The sequence below is a fragment of the Microcebus murinus genome, chromosome 1 (genome assembly GCF_040939455.1).
Source record: "Microcebus murinus isolate Inina chromosome 1, M.murinus_Inina_mat1.0, whole genome shotgun sequence".
NCBI lineage: Eukaryota > Metazoa > Chordata > Mammalia > Primates > Cheirogaleidae > Microcebus > Microcebus murinus.
The window spans coordinates 102,583,723-102,600,720 of NC_134104.1; the positions used below are offsets into that span (position 1 = coordinate 102,583,723).

The 16,998-nt window shown below is 40.2% G+C and overlaps 2 protein-coding genes across 2 annotated transcripts in view; one reads left to right on the forward strand and one right to left on the reverse strand.

The window, feature by feature from the left end:
• Window positions 1–7,883, reverse strand: part of LEKR1 (leucine, glutamate and lysine rich 1) — a 185,005-nt gene extending 177,122 nt beyond the window's left edge. Inside the window, exons 1-2 of the mRNA XM_076004425.1 lie at window positions 7,565–7,883; window positions 5,053–5,142 (exon numbers count right to left, since the gene is read on the reverse strand). Of these exons, the coding sequence (XP_075860540.1) occupies window positions 5,053–5,100 (48 nt within the window). The 5' untranslated portion in view covers window positions 5,101–5,142; window positions 7,565–7,883. The remainder of the gene's footprint in view (window positions 1–5,052; window positions 5,143–7,564) is intronic.
• LOC105883657 (uncharacterized) lies at window positions 6,329–16,761 on the forward strand. The gene is made up of 5 exons (XM_076001018.1): window positions 6,329–6,349; window positions 7,857–8,154; window positions 12,542–12,611; window positions 14,589–15,350; window positions 16,669–16,761. Exons 1-5 carry the CDS (start codon window positions 6,329–6,331, stop codon window positions 16,673–16,675), a joined length of 1,158 nt encoding a protein of 385 aa, XP_075857133.1. The 3' UTR covers window positions 16,676–16,761.
• The last annotated feature ends 237 nt before the right edge of the window (window positions 16,762–16,998 follow it).

Here is a 16,998-nt window from a genome sequence, read left to right on the forward strand (position 1 = left end):
CAATTTCCAAGCCATTATGAAAAAAAAAATTTTTTTGTTTTCTTCATTGTAAAAATGAAACAGTTCTAATCTGAACTATTCCTGTTACTACTATAAGCTATACATCTATATCTCTAACATTATTTTATATAGGATGATATACACAAACTGACTAGATATGCTGCCCAATCACTAGACAATTAAGTTAAAAATTACAGACAAAATCTAAATAAATCAAATATAGACAAGAAGTTACAGAAAACAAATATTTATTTTAAATGATTGTGCTGTTATAACTTTTGGGATGCATATACATATTTTGGTTACTTTATAATCAAGGACTCAGAAAAAAGGCTGGCACATAACAGGTATAATAAATATTTGTTGTATAACTGTATCTAACTTAGGTCTGAAAAAGTGCTAAGTTGCACTTTACATTCTAAACATTAGACAGGCCAAGGGCTACAACCAACATACATGTCCAAGACCTTAGGCAGCTGAGACTCTCCTGGTGTTCCCACTTCTCTGCACTGCCTGGACAGGTGCCTGCCATTCCCACTTCACACTCTGGCCATGAATTTATGAAATGCTTGATTTTAGCATTTTTTAAACAATTTACTTATAAAGTATCTCAAACATGAGAGAACACACTCTACGACTCTCATAAAAACCTTATCAAAATAAATACATATTTTATGTTTTCAAAACACTGAACTTGTTAAACATTCTCTAACTTGGCCAACTTTCATCAGAAAGCTTCTGTTCCTTTGGCCTGAGATGCCTTGCCTGCTGTCTCTAAAAATACCTTGGCCTTCAAAAACCAACTCTAGTTCCTCCTGCATAAAGTTCCCCCTTTGACCATCCTTCTCCATTCTCATAGCAGATACTAGCTTATATGACACTTAAATAATACACTGTCTTGTACAGTTTTTTTTTCATGTCATTATATATTCTCTTCCTGACAGGTGATTAGGGCTTGAAGTATAGATATTGTTTCTTATAGATTTTTTTGTTTTGTTTTGCATTGTTTCTTTTAATCTCTACCACATTTAGGCTAGTATGCAGTTCAGGTAAGAGAAAGGATATTCCATATCTTCAAACAATATAAGTGCCATTTCTCAGGTGAACATAAGCATAGCTAAGCTCTCTCTGCTTAATCTTTTATATCTAAATTAAAAGGTAAAGAGAATTGAATTCAATGATTTAAAGGTCTTTTCGGTAACTAGACTTCCCTTCCAATTCCTGCTAGGTTGCAGTTTACATGAATCTGAAGGACAGGCAGCAACAGTAAGCATCAGGTTAAATCAACAGCATGATTAATGCCAACAGGCAGCCCAAAGCAACATGCACAATGGACAAAAGCATATCGGAGAGTTGACTGCAATTTCTAATTAAAATATAATGGATTGGGGGTTAATTAAGAGTTGAGTGTAGATACACTGTAAAACCTGAATGATTAATGATAGCTAAGGTTGAGGTTTTAACTCACAATTTAAGTCAATCATCTTCAAAGAGGTATTTTTAAAATTATACTATTAACAATGTATGGATTGCCAAACTAAATACAGGAGAAATGCTTTTGTCTGAGGACAGATCTGAACTAACAAGGAGGAGAATAGCATAGAAACTATGAAGAACTGATTGTTAACCAGATTAAATGGGTTGATATATAGTTGACTCTTGAACAACCCTCACTCACAGTCACATATCCACGTGTCACTTTTGACTTCCCAAAAACTTAACTGCTAATAGCTACTGTTGACCATAAGCCTTACTGACAATATAGTCAACTAATACAGATTTTGTATGTTATATGTATTATATACTGTATTCTTACAATAAAGCCAGAGAAAAGAAAATGTTAAGAAAATCATAAGGAAGAGAAAAGATATTCGCTATTCATTAAGTGGAAGTAGATCATCATATAGGTCTTCATCCTCATCCTCATGTTGAGTAGTCTGAGGTAGAGTAGGAAGAGGCAGGGTTGGTCTTGTCTCAGAGGTGGCAGAGACAGAGAAGGTGGAAGGGGAAGCAGGAGAGACAGGCACACTCAGTGTAACTTTGAGGAAATATATCATAATTTCTGATTTTTTTGCTTTTTCGTTTCTCTCAAAATGTTTCTATATGGAACCAATACTTCTTCCAACATTTGCTTTAGCTGCAGTGCCCATGCCATTAAGGAAGTGAAAAGCAGTCTTGAATAATCAGAACCCTTCTGGCAGAGCATCTAATGTCAATTGTTTTCTGACACTGTTTCTTCTAGGTCTTCTTCCTCATCATCTGGCCCTGGATCAGAAACACTCATCTCCATCAAGTCATCTTCTGTTAACTCCTCTGGTGTGGTGTTTATTAGCTCTTGAATTTCTCCAAGATCAGTATCTTAAAACCCTTCATCCTCACCTTTTTTTGCCATATCCACAATCTCATGATTTCCTCCATTGCTCTGTTGTAAATCCTGTGAAGTTAGGCACAACATCTGAATACAGTTTTCTCCAGCAGAAATGTATCATTCTGAGCTTGATGACTTTCACAGGTTTTTCTATAATAATGGCATCTTCAGTGGTATAATCCTTCCAGACTTTTATGATGTTCTATCAGGGCTCTCTTCCACAGCATTGACAATCCCTTCCATAGAGTATTGTGTGTAATGAGATTTAAAAGTTCTTACGATTCTCTGATCTAGTAACTGAAGTAGAGATGTTGTGTTTGGGGATAAGTAGGCCACTTCCACACCATCAATGTTGAACTCTTAGAGTTCTGAGCGGCTAGGGGCAATGTCTAAAATCAAAAGCACTTTAAAAGATAGTCCCTTACTGGCAAGGTACTTTCTGCCTTCAGACACAAAGCATTGATGGAACCAATCCAGAGAAAGAGTTCTCATTGTGCAGGCCTTCTTGTTGTACAACTAAAAGACTGGTGTTTCTCTTTTCCCTTCGAGGCTCCAGGTTAACAGCTTCATAGATAAGGACAGTACTGATCATAAACTCAACTGCATTTGCACGAAACTGTAGAATGAACCTATCCCTTCCTATCTTAAATCTTGGTGCTCGCTCCTCTTCCTTATTAGTAAATGTCCTTTGTGGCTTTTTTTTTTTTCCAGTATAGGGCACTTTCATCTATATTAAAAACCTGTTCAGGCAGATATTGTTTCTTCTCAATGATTTTCTTGATGGCGTCTGGGAATTTGTGTGCTGCTTCCTGGTTGGCAGTAGCTGCTTCTCCTGTTATCTTGACATTTTTTAAGCCAAACCTCTTGCTAAAATTATCAAACCATCTTTTGCTGGCGTTAATTTCTCCGGCTTTAGATCCTTCACTTTCCTTTTGCTTTAAGTTGTCATATAATGACTTCACCTTTTTCTCAAATCATATTAGAGTCTAAAGGTGTGACTTTCTTACAGCAAACCTGCACCCACATAAAAACTGCACTTTCAATATGAGATTAAAAAAAGTATTTCTGAAAAAGTACAAGGTTTTTGTACCTACTGGTATAACTACAGCTATGGCATCACAAATTTATTTTTCTTTTTTTTGCAATGGTCCTTACACTGGATTCATTTATCTTGAAATGGTGGGTAACTGCAACTGCAAACTTCAATCTATAGTACATATCAAATGTTTCAACTTTTTCTTGTAATGTCATGACTTTGCTTCTTGAAATACTTCTAGCATCACTAGTGGCACTTTATATGGGTCCGCTGGTATTATTCAAGGCTTATAGTACTGTACTAAACATGATGAAAAATACACAAAAACAGCAAGGGATCACTTTTTACTAGAAAGATGAACATGGAGATGATTAGTGTCACATGACATTTTAAGCAGATAGTCTCAACAATTGAGCTCACCAAAATAGCAACAGGAGGTTGCTATGAAATCATTCCAGTAGTACAGTATACAATAGTTAATTTTATGCAATTATGATTTAAGACTATATCTTTATATTTGTTTATATTTCTCTTAACTGTGAATGGCACCATGTATAGTCTGTATTTGTGTGCATAAGTTTTCATATAACTTTTTATAATAGATTTGTATATATTTTATAGTAGTTGATACAACAGACTAATATGTACATATTTTTTACACATTCATGATAGATCTTAATTTTTTCAATTTTTTCTTAATTTTTTCAATATTCAAAAATTTCAACTTTTTCTTAATTTTTTCAATATTTCTAGGCTACATGGTTCATGTGTTTTTTTGAATTGTTGCAAATCTCAAAAAAATTTTCCAATATATTTATTGAAAAACATTTGTGTATAATTAGACCTGTGTGGTTCAAATCCATGTTGTTCACAGATCAACCATATATGACAGGGCTTAAAAAACAGTGCTTGGCACATGGTAAGTGGCAAGAATTGGCATAGGTGAAATTGCATTACACACAGACACAGAAATCTAGCTTCATAAAAACTTACAAACACGAACATTTCTGGGGCCTTCTTTTCATTAGGGCTTTACAACTACCTGGTCAAATACTGTACTGGAACTACATACTTGTCTTCTTCCATAGAAACAAAATTCTTTACTTGGAATTGAATTCTACAATTCTGCCCATCATGATAATTCCCTCTCCCACTCCACCAACTCATTCAGATCCTGTGACCAAAATAAATATAAAATTTCTGAATTTGGCCGGGCGCGGTGGCTCACGCCTGTAATCCTAGCTCTCTGGGAGGCCGAGGCGGGCGGATTGCTCGAGGTCAGGAGTTCGAAACCAGCCTGAGCAAGAGCAAGACCCCGTCTCTACTATAAATAGAAAGAAACTAATTGGCCAACTAATATATATAGAAAAAATTAGCCGGGCACGGTGGCGCATGCCTGTAGTCCCAGCTACTTGGGAGGCTGAGACAGAAGGATCGCTTGAGCCCAGGAGTTTGAGGTTGCTGTGAGCTAGGCTGACGCCACGGCACTCACTCTAGCCTGGGCAACAAAGTGAGACTCTGTCTCAAAAAAAAAAAAAAAAAAAAAAAAAAAAAAAAAAAAAATTTCTGAATTTATGTCCCTAGGTTTTAAAATTCTCTAACTGCTAAAATGCTCCTACTGTTATAATAACACAATATAATAGCGTACCTTTTGGATTTCTTCAGGCAAAGCATGCATAGGAATGTGACGATCCATAATTTCCCAAAATATGCTGAGACAGCTTTGAAGCAAAACAATCTAAAAACATTGATAGCAATAGTCAGAATTGAAATGTTGTAAAGAAAATTCAAATTAAGGTGATTTATAAACTCTAAGTATTTGGGGATGAATTGGGACAACTGTTTCAACAGTTGTTTTATCAACTCAATGTCACAAGGTACAATTAGGGGTTTTCTCAGTTATTAGGCCAATAGAACAGGAAAGAATTAAAGAAAGAGACCACTGAGTTAGAAATTACATTTTCTCTTTTGTTAGAACTTTATAGTCTAATAGTTATTTCTGTTGTGGTTTACTACTAATTATTTGTTTTGCAAATACAGAATAACTATAAAATTTTAAATAGACATTTATTTCAGTACTTTTTTAAATCATCAAGTGTTTTTTCTGAAAAGCCACTAGGAAAAATCTAAATATGATATGTAGCTCAGCAAATGGTAAGAACAGCAATTGTGGCATGAATGCTGGTTTAAATGATGAACTACAGAAAAAAACACTTATAATTACCAGATTAAATATGTTATGCAGGCACTGAACAGAAGAGGGGTCAAAGCATTAGAAGTGCCAGTTTTATCTAAGATGGAAGTTTATATAGTTGTATGCAGATATTTTATGTCTAACAGATTTTCTTTTTCCAATAAAAGCAATTCAATATAAAACTCTATCACTATTTTCATAAAACCACAAAGAATGGACAAACACTTTGGGTTCTTTTTTATTAATCCCTCCCAAATATGTAAAAAGAATAGACAGTCTGGTTTCAAGGGATATTTATATATATCTAAGGGTGGGGAGCAGAGTAGATAATAACAGGTATAATTCCATTGCAGGGAAGGCTTGAGGGCCATGAGTTATAGACAAGAGCAGAAAGAAAGAGTTTAAGAAAGAAAAATGTTTTATGTTTAGTATGTGGGTGGGGAGTTAGTGAAGACTTCCTCAGGTTTACATTTGATCAGGCCAGAATTTTGACAAAGATAGACTAGAAAGGCACAGTACTCTATCAGAAAGAGCAACCCAAGCCACAGCAAGGTGGCAGGAAAATTATAGTTGACAAAAAGTCCTATAGTGGCAGTATTCTTGAAAATTGTGCAACCATTGGTGGAAGAGACGATTGCTCTTCAGGTATTAACACAAATACTTATTTCAATGAGTTGCTATTTAAAGTAAAGAGCTAATGAGATTTATGTCTTCCCATATAAAACACAATATGACATGGGGTGAGGGGAAGGTAAAGTTAACTATGTTAACATAGGCCCAAATGGCCAAGTACATAATCTGATGTTTGGCAGATTGTCACAGTTATGTGTCAAGATACCAGAATGCTCATTATTTTCATTTCTGCCATTTTACAGTGGATTTGCCACTGGTAAAATATAATGGTATCATCTTCAGCTCTCCTAGGAGTAGAATTTTTTCTTAAATTACCACCTAAAAATCTCCTTTTAAAGTTTCACCCATTAAATTATTTAAGAGCATGGATCTGAGTGACAGTATATAAGTAAGGCATCAGTAGAACAGTTTTTATTTAGTACCTTCATTGTGAACCGAATCTAACTTTATGGCTTTACTATACTAAGAGGAGGAATTGGTAGGTTCTTATTATTGAGGGAAAATTAAAAATAAAATATGCTGCCAACCCAGAAAATTATCCACAATGCAGAAAGATATCAATTTTATTAGTAACTAAGCATTTAACTAGACTTCACAATCACCTCATGAGATCACCAAGAAGGAAATCCCACTCTATCACAGCCAAGAAGACACAATCCATTAAATATATATTCTCAAGAAAATTGGTAACTTGTCATGTTAAGAGAACTTAACACAGTTTGGTATATGTTCTTTTATTGTCCATCTTAAATCCACCTAGTATTTGGGGCAGCCATCTGTGTTAGCTAATTGCCTTCATCCGAAAGAATTCATATCTCTGTGACTAAGCAAGTAGTTACAACTATTAATAGGAATAAGTCACCTAAACTACCAAAGTGATAAAGAGATTGATGTTCTACATTGTAAGGAAATGGCTTCCAGGCCCTCAATAAAAGGATTCCTGAATCTTTACAAAAGATTTGCATACCTATTACTGGAATAGAGAAAGCAGTCACAAATACTAAATTTCTCAATAAATGGAAGTGTCTCTTTCCCGTTTGACAACGGGGAAAATTTGTAATTTTTAATTTACTCTTAACATTATTTTGCGTGTTTTATCAAACAAGTCCCTGTAACTTTCACATTACGCATGTGTAGACTGCCCCTTTCCAAGAAGAGGTGCGGTGATAACTGTCTGTCGATTACTTAGGTGTTCGTGAATCTGCTAACAAGAACATGAGATTTTTTTAAAACGCTGAAACGTCCTTTCTCACGCCAGTGTCACGTAGGCCCATTAACTCCCGTTCAGCTTTCTAGCTCTTACGTAAAGAACCATTCCCTTGGCGTGAATCACCTAGCAGGTCCCGGGCAGGTGAAGGCGGGAGTTCACGTCCTTAGACTTTTCCTAAAGCAGCGGGATTTTCCAAATATAAGCCAACCGCAAGGCCAGACAGAACTGCTGAAAGGGATTTGAAACCTGTCCCTTTCCAACCCCGTCCCCTCCGGACTTGCTGAGGCCGGAAGAGAAGGAGGAGGGAGCGGGGACCAGGAGGCAGAGCCGCACATTCCTAGAGGCGAAGGCGGGGGGAAGGGTCGGGGGTCAGGGGTGGTGCCTGGGTAGGGCGGGCTCGCGGAGACCCGGCTAGGGTCGCAGGGAGCGCGGCGCCCCACCCCCTCACCGGGGCACCGCAGCTCAGCTTTCTGGCCCTCTCCCCGGTGCGAACACGCCTCCGTTCCGGAACTGCATCCCGGGGGAACTGGTCATCCGGGGGCTGAGCAAAGCCATTGTCGCTCACCTAGACCTCAATTCTGCCGGGTGCGAAACGGCTTTCCCGGTCTCCCGGGTGACCGCGCTGCACGTCGGCCTGACGTCAGGGCGCGGTGACGTCACGGCCCACGCCTCTCGCCGACGCGGAAGCCGAGCTCCCCAGCGGAAGCGGGAAAGTTCGGGGCGGGGGTCGGCGTCTTAGGCAGAGTGCTGTGAGAGGGAAGGAAGGTTAGCGAGGGGTGAAGCTGGAGAGGGCGGGCTGGAGTCTTCGTAGCTGCTGTTGAAAAGAAGGAAGATGTCCCAGTCCCTTGGAGGTTGGGGAGGGGCTACCGGGGGCGGGAGGTCGTAGTCCTACCTCTCACACCTGCCTCCGGCCTGTGTGACGGACACAGCTGTGGGCGATTACTGTTCTTGATTAGAGGAAGAGAAGATGCCTGTCGAGGTCATGGGTGTAAAGGGAAGCTCTGTTCTCAGTCTTTGCAGCGAGAGCAAATTAATTGAAAAGGCGCTGTGAAGTTTTCATTCTAGTCCAGAAGTAGTCAAGATGAAGGGCTTAGTTCAAGAAGTATTTTGAGACCCCGAGTCCACGCTTTATTTATTTATACAAGGCTGCCCACCCTTACACGCGACTGACTTCCCTTCATTCATACATTCATTCACAAAGCAAGTGTTTATTGATGACCTACTACACGACAAGCACAGCATCCTGGGGCAGGCTGATATTCTAACTAATCCAGGCAGGAGCAGCCATTGGTGTGACTAGCAGGAGTCATTGTTAGCCAGATCTCTCCTTTGTGAGGATTACATAAGGTCCAAAGTACAGTTCTTCCAGGAACCAAAGAAAATATTCACAGCTGCCTAGCAGGGAAAGAGACTAATTACTATTGAATAAAATGAGATTAAGAAAATTAATGAAACCTGTAAATTTCAAGAAGTGATTAGATGATGCAGAGCAGTGCTGGTACACTAGTCTAACTGCTTATTGATAGCTATTAATGAAAATGACAGCATGAAGTACTGAACACTTTCTAAAAGCCTTGTTCCTCCAGGCACTAAAAGTCTAGGAGATAGATCTACCCTGTGCGTTTAACCTGGCCAAACTTTACCTACCATTGATTTTTCTGTTTACACTCCCTCAAAGAGGATTCCTCCTCTGGGAAAAACAAGCAGTAATTGAAGGATTGAAGAAAGGATTAAGTGGCCCAGAGGACAACCAACCAAGCGGTCAGGTACAGCATGCTTATGGGCAAAGAACTTTAAGATCTATTCATTCACATCATGTTTCTTTGAGGGACAGTGAAGGTAGGACTGTTCCCATTTTGTAACAGTGGAGGTTTAGATATAGGGCACAAAAAACAGTTCATCCAGATATAATACATTGAGTGCCTTATCTGAAGCAGAAATACACACCTAAAGCAAGATCACTCTGTGCTGAGGCTAGTTTTGCGAGGCTAATAGCTAGTTTTGCTATTATTCGGAATAATAATATTTATTGAGTACTTTGTGTATAAGATAAGGAAAGAATACTTTAAGGATGGGGGAGCATCCAGTAAATTCAGTAAAAAGACTGTAATTCACTCTGGTTTAATTTCATCTGTGTTTATTCATCTGCATATTTCCTTTGAGACCAATTTCCTTTCCACTATAAATTTCCCTTAGAACTAAACTGTCCAATAAGCTAGCCATATGTGATTATTTAATCTAGTTAAAATGAAGTAAATTTTAAAATTCCATTGCTATATTACACTAGCCACATTTCTAGTGCTCAGTAGTCATGGCACTTGTAAGTACTGTATAAGACAACACAGATATAGTAATAGAACATTTTTATCATTGTAGAAAGTTGGACATGATAGACCAACTTTAAGGGGGAAAAGAAGGTAAGTAATGAAGAATAGCTTTTTTAAAAGGATAGCAGAAAAAAGTTATTCCTGAAGAAGACAGTACAGATAAGTGTGACAGGGTACTACAAAATAGGTTTTTTTAAAAAAAGCCACCAAGCCTGTCTTCTGTGTTGGTGTTTTTTCTTATCTCTGTTGGTCTCAATCTCTGTCTCCAGGTTTCTCTCTTGTGCTCCCTGATCCTTTTTCCCACCCCATTACAGGCCATACTAGAACTGAAGTGTAATTTAAAATATTCCCATCATTGAGCATATTGAATAAAGTTTTGTGTTATCCCATTTTCTTAATTTTTAAATGAGCTAAGTTTTACTTTTTACTGTGACTTCTAAAAATAATTCAGTAATAACCAAATTAAATTCCTTTTAACTTCTTTTATGACCCTTTATTATTTTTTCTCCCTGTGAGGGAGAAAAGCACTCTCTAGTTTTTGGAATAGAGTCTCTGTAAAGTGACTAAACTAGGGCTTTCTACATGGTCTGCAGACCTTTGTGTTGGTTTAGAAGAAAATAGTGTCTGCTTTTGTTACTGTTATGAGTTTACCTAAGATATTTATCCAGCAGGTGTTGTCATTCATTCCATTCATTTGGGGAGTAGTTTTATGCTCTTTCCTCTTCACCCTCCCCACCCATAAAAAGCATATAGGAGAACAGGTATTTTGTCTGCAATTCTGATTAAAATGTCATGAAGTCTACCCAAGATTGCTAATTTTAAAATGAACTCAGAACTGTACGAAAGAAACATAGCAAAATTACATTTAGCCTCAACTTTATTTTCATCTTGTGAAGCAGAACATAGTACAACTCTGTCCCCTCAAAAGTTTGAATAAAACAATTGCAAGTAGCCCTCCCAGATTGGATGCAACCACACTTTCACTGCTATTTCTGGGTCCCATCCAATGCGAGGGGGGAGGGGTTGTAACACTTTTGAAAAGCTAACATTTATTGGACTCCTTCTATTTACTAGGCACTTCATACAATGTCTCATTTAATTGAGAACCCTTCCAAACATAACTCAGTCAGATCCTACCTATTGTTTACTTTTACTCAAAAAATGGAAGTGATTGAGGGCATGGCCCAACATGTGATCACAGAAGTGTACTTGGACTGAATGTGAATATAAGTGGAAGCACCTGGGCCTCACATAGCATGTTAGTTGACTCTGCCAGCCAGCTAGTACTCATGGGGCATAAGCCCACAGTGGATTAGTAACATGTATATATTCGAAAAGTATTTAATTCAGTAAACTTAACTTTGTCTTATACTTACTGTCTTCATAACTTCTCTGACGCAGCTTCCAGTTTTCAAAAAAGTCAGCTACAAGGGACCACTTGATTTGTTTTACTTACCCCAACACATTTTCTTCCCACTAAGATGTAGATTGGATTGTCTTTCCTAATGTAATTTTTTTTAACTAAACTGCTATAAACATTTAAAGTTTTAGACTGCTTTATAAAGCTGCTTTGCATATTTTGAACCCCAAATTACTCAAGTCTGGAGGTGGCTTAGATAACAAAATACTATTTGTGGATTTATGCTCTGTATCTTTTTGAATCCATCATATTTAGAGTATAAACTTGAGTACCTAATAAAACAAATGTCACATGTTTAAATAGCATTTCTTTCTAGGAGTTTAAATGCTTTGTCATCTGTGCAGGAATAAGTTGTGTACTGAATTCTTTTTAGTCCTGAGAATATGATTATTGAATAAAATTTATGGTGAAAACAAATCAGGCCTTTAAATGATGTCTGCTCTCAGATATTAAGTCAAGCACTACAGCAAAACCTTTGATGATTTAAATGTATTTCCTTGTGGCCTGTTCACTACTTATAAGAGCTTTATCCAAAAATGTAGTATGTACCAAATATAACTTAATATTTGTTACATGAATATATTTTAAAACACAAAAAGAATAAAGCTCTAATGGCACTAAATTAACATTTTATAATGTATTTGATGTTCAAAAATATAGCACAGATAGCTCTTGAAGAGATTATTCTTTAGTGTAAATTACCCAAATTCCTTTTATTAAACTCTTAGTATCCAATGTCTGGCCTATAATAAGCACTTTGTAAATGTCAATGAATTCAAAGACTGAAAACTAATAACTGCCTTATACATTTAAAAAATAACTTTTGTAGAATTTATTATTCGCTTGTTTAGTGGAATTATTGCTTTTTTATTTAAGAGATTTCCATAGGATTCCAATGAAGAGTCTTAGAATCTAACTTACATTTGTTTTGATAAATGATTGGCAGAAGTGATTTCATTGTCCCTTTGTAGAGATGAAGCTCATGTTTCTCTACTTGTAATTTTAGGTAGCTCCTGAACATATAGAAAACTAAGTATAGCAATCTTCCTGTCATTTTGCTATGTCTTCATTAATAGAAAATTTTAATGCCATTCAATAAGGATTTGTAAATCATCTTAAAGATATTTTCTTGTGAACTATTGATATAAAATATCAAGCATTTTATTAGATCTATCAAATGGATGAAAAAGATTAAAATAAATATAGTAGCCCTGGTATGCAAGGATGTAGAGCAACTAGCACTCTTAAGCATTGCTATTAGGGTCAAAACTTAGACCATTTATTATGTTTTAAACCCCTTGAAATATTCAAAACTATTATAGTGGACTCTTGATTCTTCTTCCTTTTGTTCAGGAATTCAGACCTGTGTACCCCCACCCTCTGTCCCTCCCCCAAGCACATGTGAATCAGCCCAAGTCCTGGAGTAAGTTCAGATTAAATCATTTCTGTTAGTTCCTTACCCTTTATGAGTGATTAAATTAGGAATGGGTCTATGACCCAATTCTGACCAAAGAGGCTCCAAAAGAAGGTTGCTGGAAGCTTTTGGAACGTTCCTTATTATTAGCACATATATTCAGTGTTCATCACAGTCTTATTTATAATGTTTAAAAATAGGAAATACCAAAATGTGAAATAAATTGATTCATTCAAACAATAAGATTGTGCAGCTGTTAGAAATGATGTGGTTCTTTGGTGATGTGGTAGAATGTCCCAGTAGATAGTTCTGTCAAAAAAGCGAGTTAAAAATCGTATTATAAATATTATTTAAAAATATTCTAAATAGCATTCTAAATGTATGTTTTATTCTTTCTGTAAATATGTAGTTTATTAGAATGCCAGGGTATCTTACAGAATCAACAGAAGAGGTAAATAACCAAGCTTCAGGAAAGCAAGAAGAACTGCTTTGAGGACCTCAGATATGGATTCTGGAACTCTAGAAAGCCATAGAGAGGCTCAGCTCTTCAAATCTAACACTTAATGAAAGTTGGTTCGATTCTTTTACTGCTGGCAGTCTTTGCACGTGGCAGAGCAGTGGTGCTAACAGTCTAGTTTTGACACCAAAAGGAAGGGAAGGGGGTTTCTAGCCTCACCCTCCAATGACAAAATGCTAGGAGATGACTGTTTGGCACACTTTGAATTATATGCATATCTCTTGACCAAATCACTGAGGCCTGGAGGAATCAGGTACTTCAGACAGTTGGCTTAGCTTGAGTCAGGTGCTTGCCTCTTGGCCAACTGTGGGGACCAGGTGTGTCCCAGGTGTGTCCAGGTGCGTGGCACAAATGACTCCTCCCCTTCTAATTACACCTCTAGAAGAGTAGAGGCAGAGCAGAAGCCAGGGAGGAGGGGTAGTTCTGTCCCAGAAGAAAGGAAGTGTGCTGGGTGGACAAAATAAACATTCTCTACATATACTTAAGTGAGAAGCAGAGTTAGCAGGAAGGACATTTGAAAATTAAATAATGAATCTTGCTGTCTCTTCCTACATGTAAGTTGAGAAGGGAATATGTATTTTTGAGAAAGCTTCCTAGGAGTTTATTGTATATATCTTAAACATGGAGAATCCCCCTCTTCTATAAAGTGTTTCATATGTAACAAAAAATAAATGTGTATATAACTAGGCATCATAGGCCTAAGGGTAATACTAGGGAAATAAGAGTGCATACATCCAATGAATCAAAGTTTAAATAAATAGAAAATAAACTAATGTGGAGTTTCCCACGCTTTCAGTTGACTGAGGTGGTTTTGTGTTAAACTGTCTTTGGTGTTAACATTTTTTGTTTTGTTTTGCTCTCTAAACTCGATTTATCTGCAAATCTACAAATATTTGAATTATGTAAATATCTGAGTGGAAAAACACATTTTGTTCATATGATCTTGAAAAGGAACTTAGATCCTGGCATCTCATAAGGTGTTACTCTTTTTTGCCCTTGGGGCTTTTGAGTGACTATACAAAAGAGGTCTCTCCAGTTGGTATGCCAGAGAGATCAGGCACCTCTGATTTTAAAATAAAACACTGGAAAGAAAACCTCTTGGAGGAATAACAGCATGCACAGAATCACGACTCTGTTATTAGTCTCTGTGCAGAGCGGACAAAACTTGCATTCCAAAGCTGCCTTCCTTGCTCCAGTTCCTTTCTGTGTAAAGTATGTCACATGAACCACACTTGTGCCCTGTGCCTCAATTTAAAGCTTTCTTTGGAAAGTTTTCCCAGATTGATTGCTCATTGACGGAGCAGCTCTGGTTCCCAATTCGCTTAATAAGTACATCCTGTCTGAGCGTGTTTTATTACCGAATGTTACCCACGTTCTGATAACAAGGGGACGCCGTGTCCGCCCCTGGTGAACTCACTGCCTGTCCCAGAAATATAGCGTGACTGCCCTCCCCGCCGGGGTTGTGAAAGTGGAAGCCGGGCGCCGCCCTCCAGCACCTGCGCCTCCCGCCTGGCGAGGGTCGCCCGTGGCACGAAGTGCGTGCGACCGCGGCCCGGCAGGTCACGCAACCCGGGGCGGTCCCGCCGCCTGCGTGCCGGCAGCCGGCCGCCCCGCCCCCGCCGCCTGCCTTCGCCGCTTTCGTGCACACTCGGGCTTCCTGGCGAGCCCGGAGCCCGCCTCGCGTGCCGACTCGGCCGCGTAATCCGGCGAGGAATCCCAGATTCCGCCCGGCCCCTGACGCCCTCCGCCGACCTCAGCGCGCGCGACCGACGCGCTCACGTTAACGCCGGGAAGTTTCCATTCCCGCCGTTGTACAGCAAACACCTCGGGCTGCGGGACGAGGGAGCAGGGCAAAGCGGGCGGGGGCCGGCGTCGCCCCCAGACTCCTCACAGCCTCGCTCGACTCCTCGGCGCTGGCTCGCCGCCTGCAGTGGCTGTCCGCTCCGTCGGGCCGCCTTGCGCCCCGCGGGGATCGCGCCGGCCGAGGCAGGGGCGGCCCGCCTGGGGCCAGGAAGCCCGGAAAGGGGCCCCCGCCGAGCAGCCTCCGCGGCGCCCGGCCACAGCCGGGCTGCCTGGAGCCCGGAGCCGGGTGCGCGCCGACGCCCCGGGCGCGCGCGGGGGGCGAGTTTCGTTGCCCGGCGACTGACCCTAGCGACCCGGCGCCCTCTGTGGGGGAGGAGCGGGGGCACGGAGGGCCGCGGCCCGCTGCGGCTGAAAGGAGCGCGGGGCAGGTCGGAGTCTTTGTTCACGTCTGGGGGTCGTTTGGTGATTTTAATTTAAAGAGACAGGGTCCGGCTCTGTTGCCGGGGCTAGAGTGCGGTGGCGTCAGCATAGCTCGCTGCAACCTCAGACTTCCGGGCTCAAGCCATCCTCCCGCCTCGACCTCCGGAGCAGCTGGGGCTCCAGGCGCGCACCGCCACTCCCGGCTAACTTGGGGGGCAGGCAGGGGGGGTGCTGTCTTCTAAACAATGGGATTGGGGGCGTAATTATAAATAGGACGGCTTCGTCGAGCCTGGAAAGCGCTGGCGGGGCGCGTCCGCACGAAGGGTAGGGGCGGGCGCGCCGGCTGCCGGGCCCCTCTCACGCTACGCCGCGTGCAGGCGAGGGAAGCGCGTGTCGTGACGACTGGAAATGAGATCAGTTTGAATAACCACAGCGTCGGGGCTGGGAAATGCAGCCAGTCACGCAGCCGTTGCCTCGGCCCGGCGCCGGCTCTGCCCGGGTGGCCGCGGCCACCCCGCGCGCAGGCTCCAGCCCGGGGAGCTGGGAGTGGATCAGCCCCTTCCGAGCGGCCGCTGGTGGGGGCGTCAGGATGTTTCTAGGGGCAGCGAGGGCGTAGGGAGCTGGAGAAGAAAACCACACAAAGTGCTGCTTTGCACGGTTGGGGGCTGCATTCTGTGAGCAAATTGGCTTTCCAGAAGCACACTGAAAATCACCCCTGTAAATCAGTGTCTCTTACACTTTGCCCGGTAGGTAACTGTTTAAAAAACCACTGTAACACTGAACTCAAAGGTCATTAAAACGTGCCTTCAATTTGTTTATATTACTTCGTTTAACAGGCAGTACACACGGCTTGCATATGCGTGCATGAAATTTAATTTATACAGTCAAGTCTGGAAGCATAGTTTGGCAAGAGGAATAATTGTGAGTTCAGTAAGAGAGTCAGGGTACAGTCATTACTTAAAAGGACAAATAAACTAAAAAAAAAAAAAAAATTCAGCCCATGACACGAGGAAGCTATTACATTCATCTTTTCATGGTCCTGAACATCTTGTACCAACTCAACAATAATAACCAACGGAAACTTCTAATTAAACACAGAAAACACAAGTGTTTAGCTGTACAAGCAAACATCAAAAAAGTCTTATGTTATAGAAGCATGACATAAGAGAGCAGTATATCTTTCAAATTTTTGTATTTCAGTTATGTTCTTAGTTTATATGTGACTCACTAGTAGGTGTGTCACTATAAAACAAGAGTAATCACGTGCAGAAAAATCTGTGCTCTAAATTTTAAATTTTTGTTACCAGATTTTTTTTTCTTTTACAGATTGTAATTGATGTGAGTTCAGTAAGGAAATGGGGACTTGAGCCCAAGTGCCTAGCAAACTGCATCAAATTAATAGTTTGAAGAAAGAAATAAGTGAATGAATTATTGGGTAGGCAATACCCTCTAATGTTTAGAGCTCTGAACTAAAGCATCCTGAATGAGTATTGCCAGCCCTGCCACTGACTCATATGTGATCCTGGTATGATAGGAATATAACAGCATACTTAACCTCACCAGAGGTGTGGGACTAACTATTCTTCATTCACCACAGGTGGCTTTGAGTTCCTCGGAGGAAGATGATACATTCAATTATTATAAAAATAATACTCC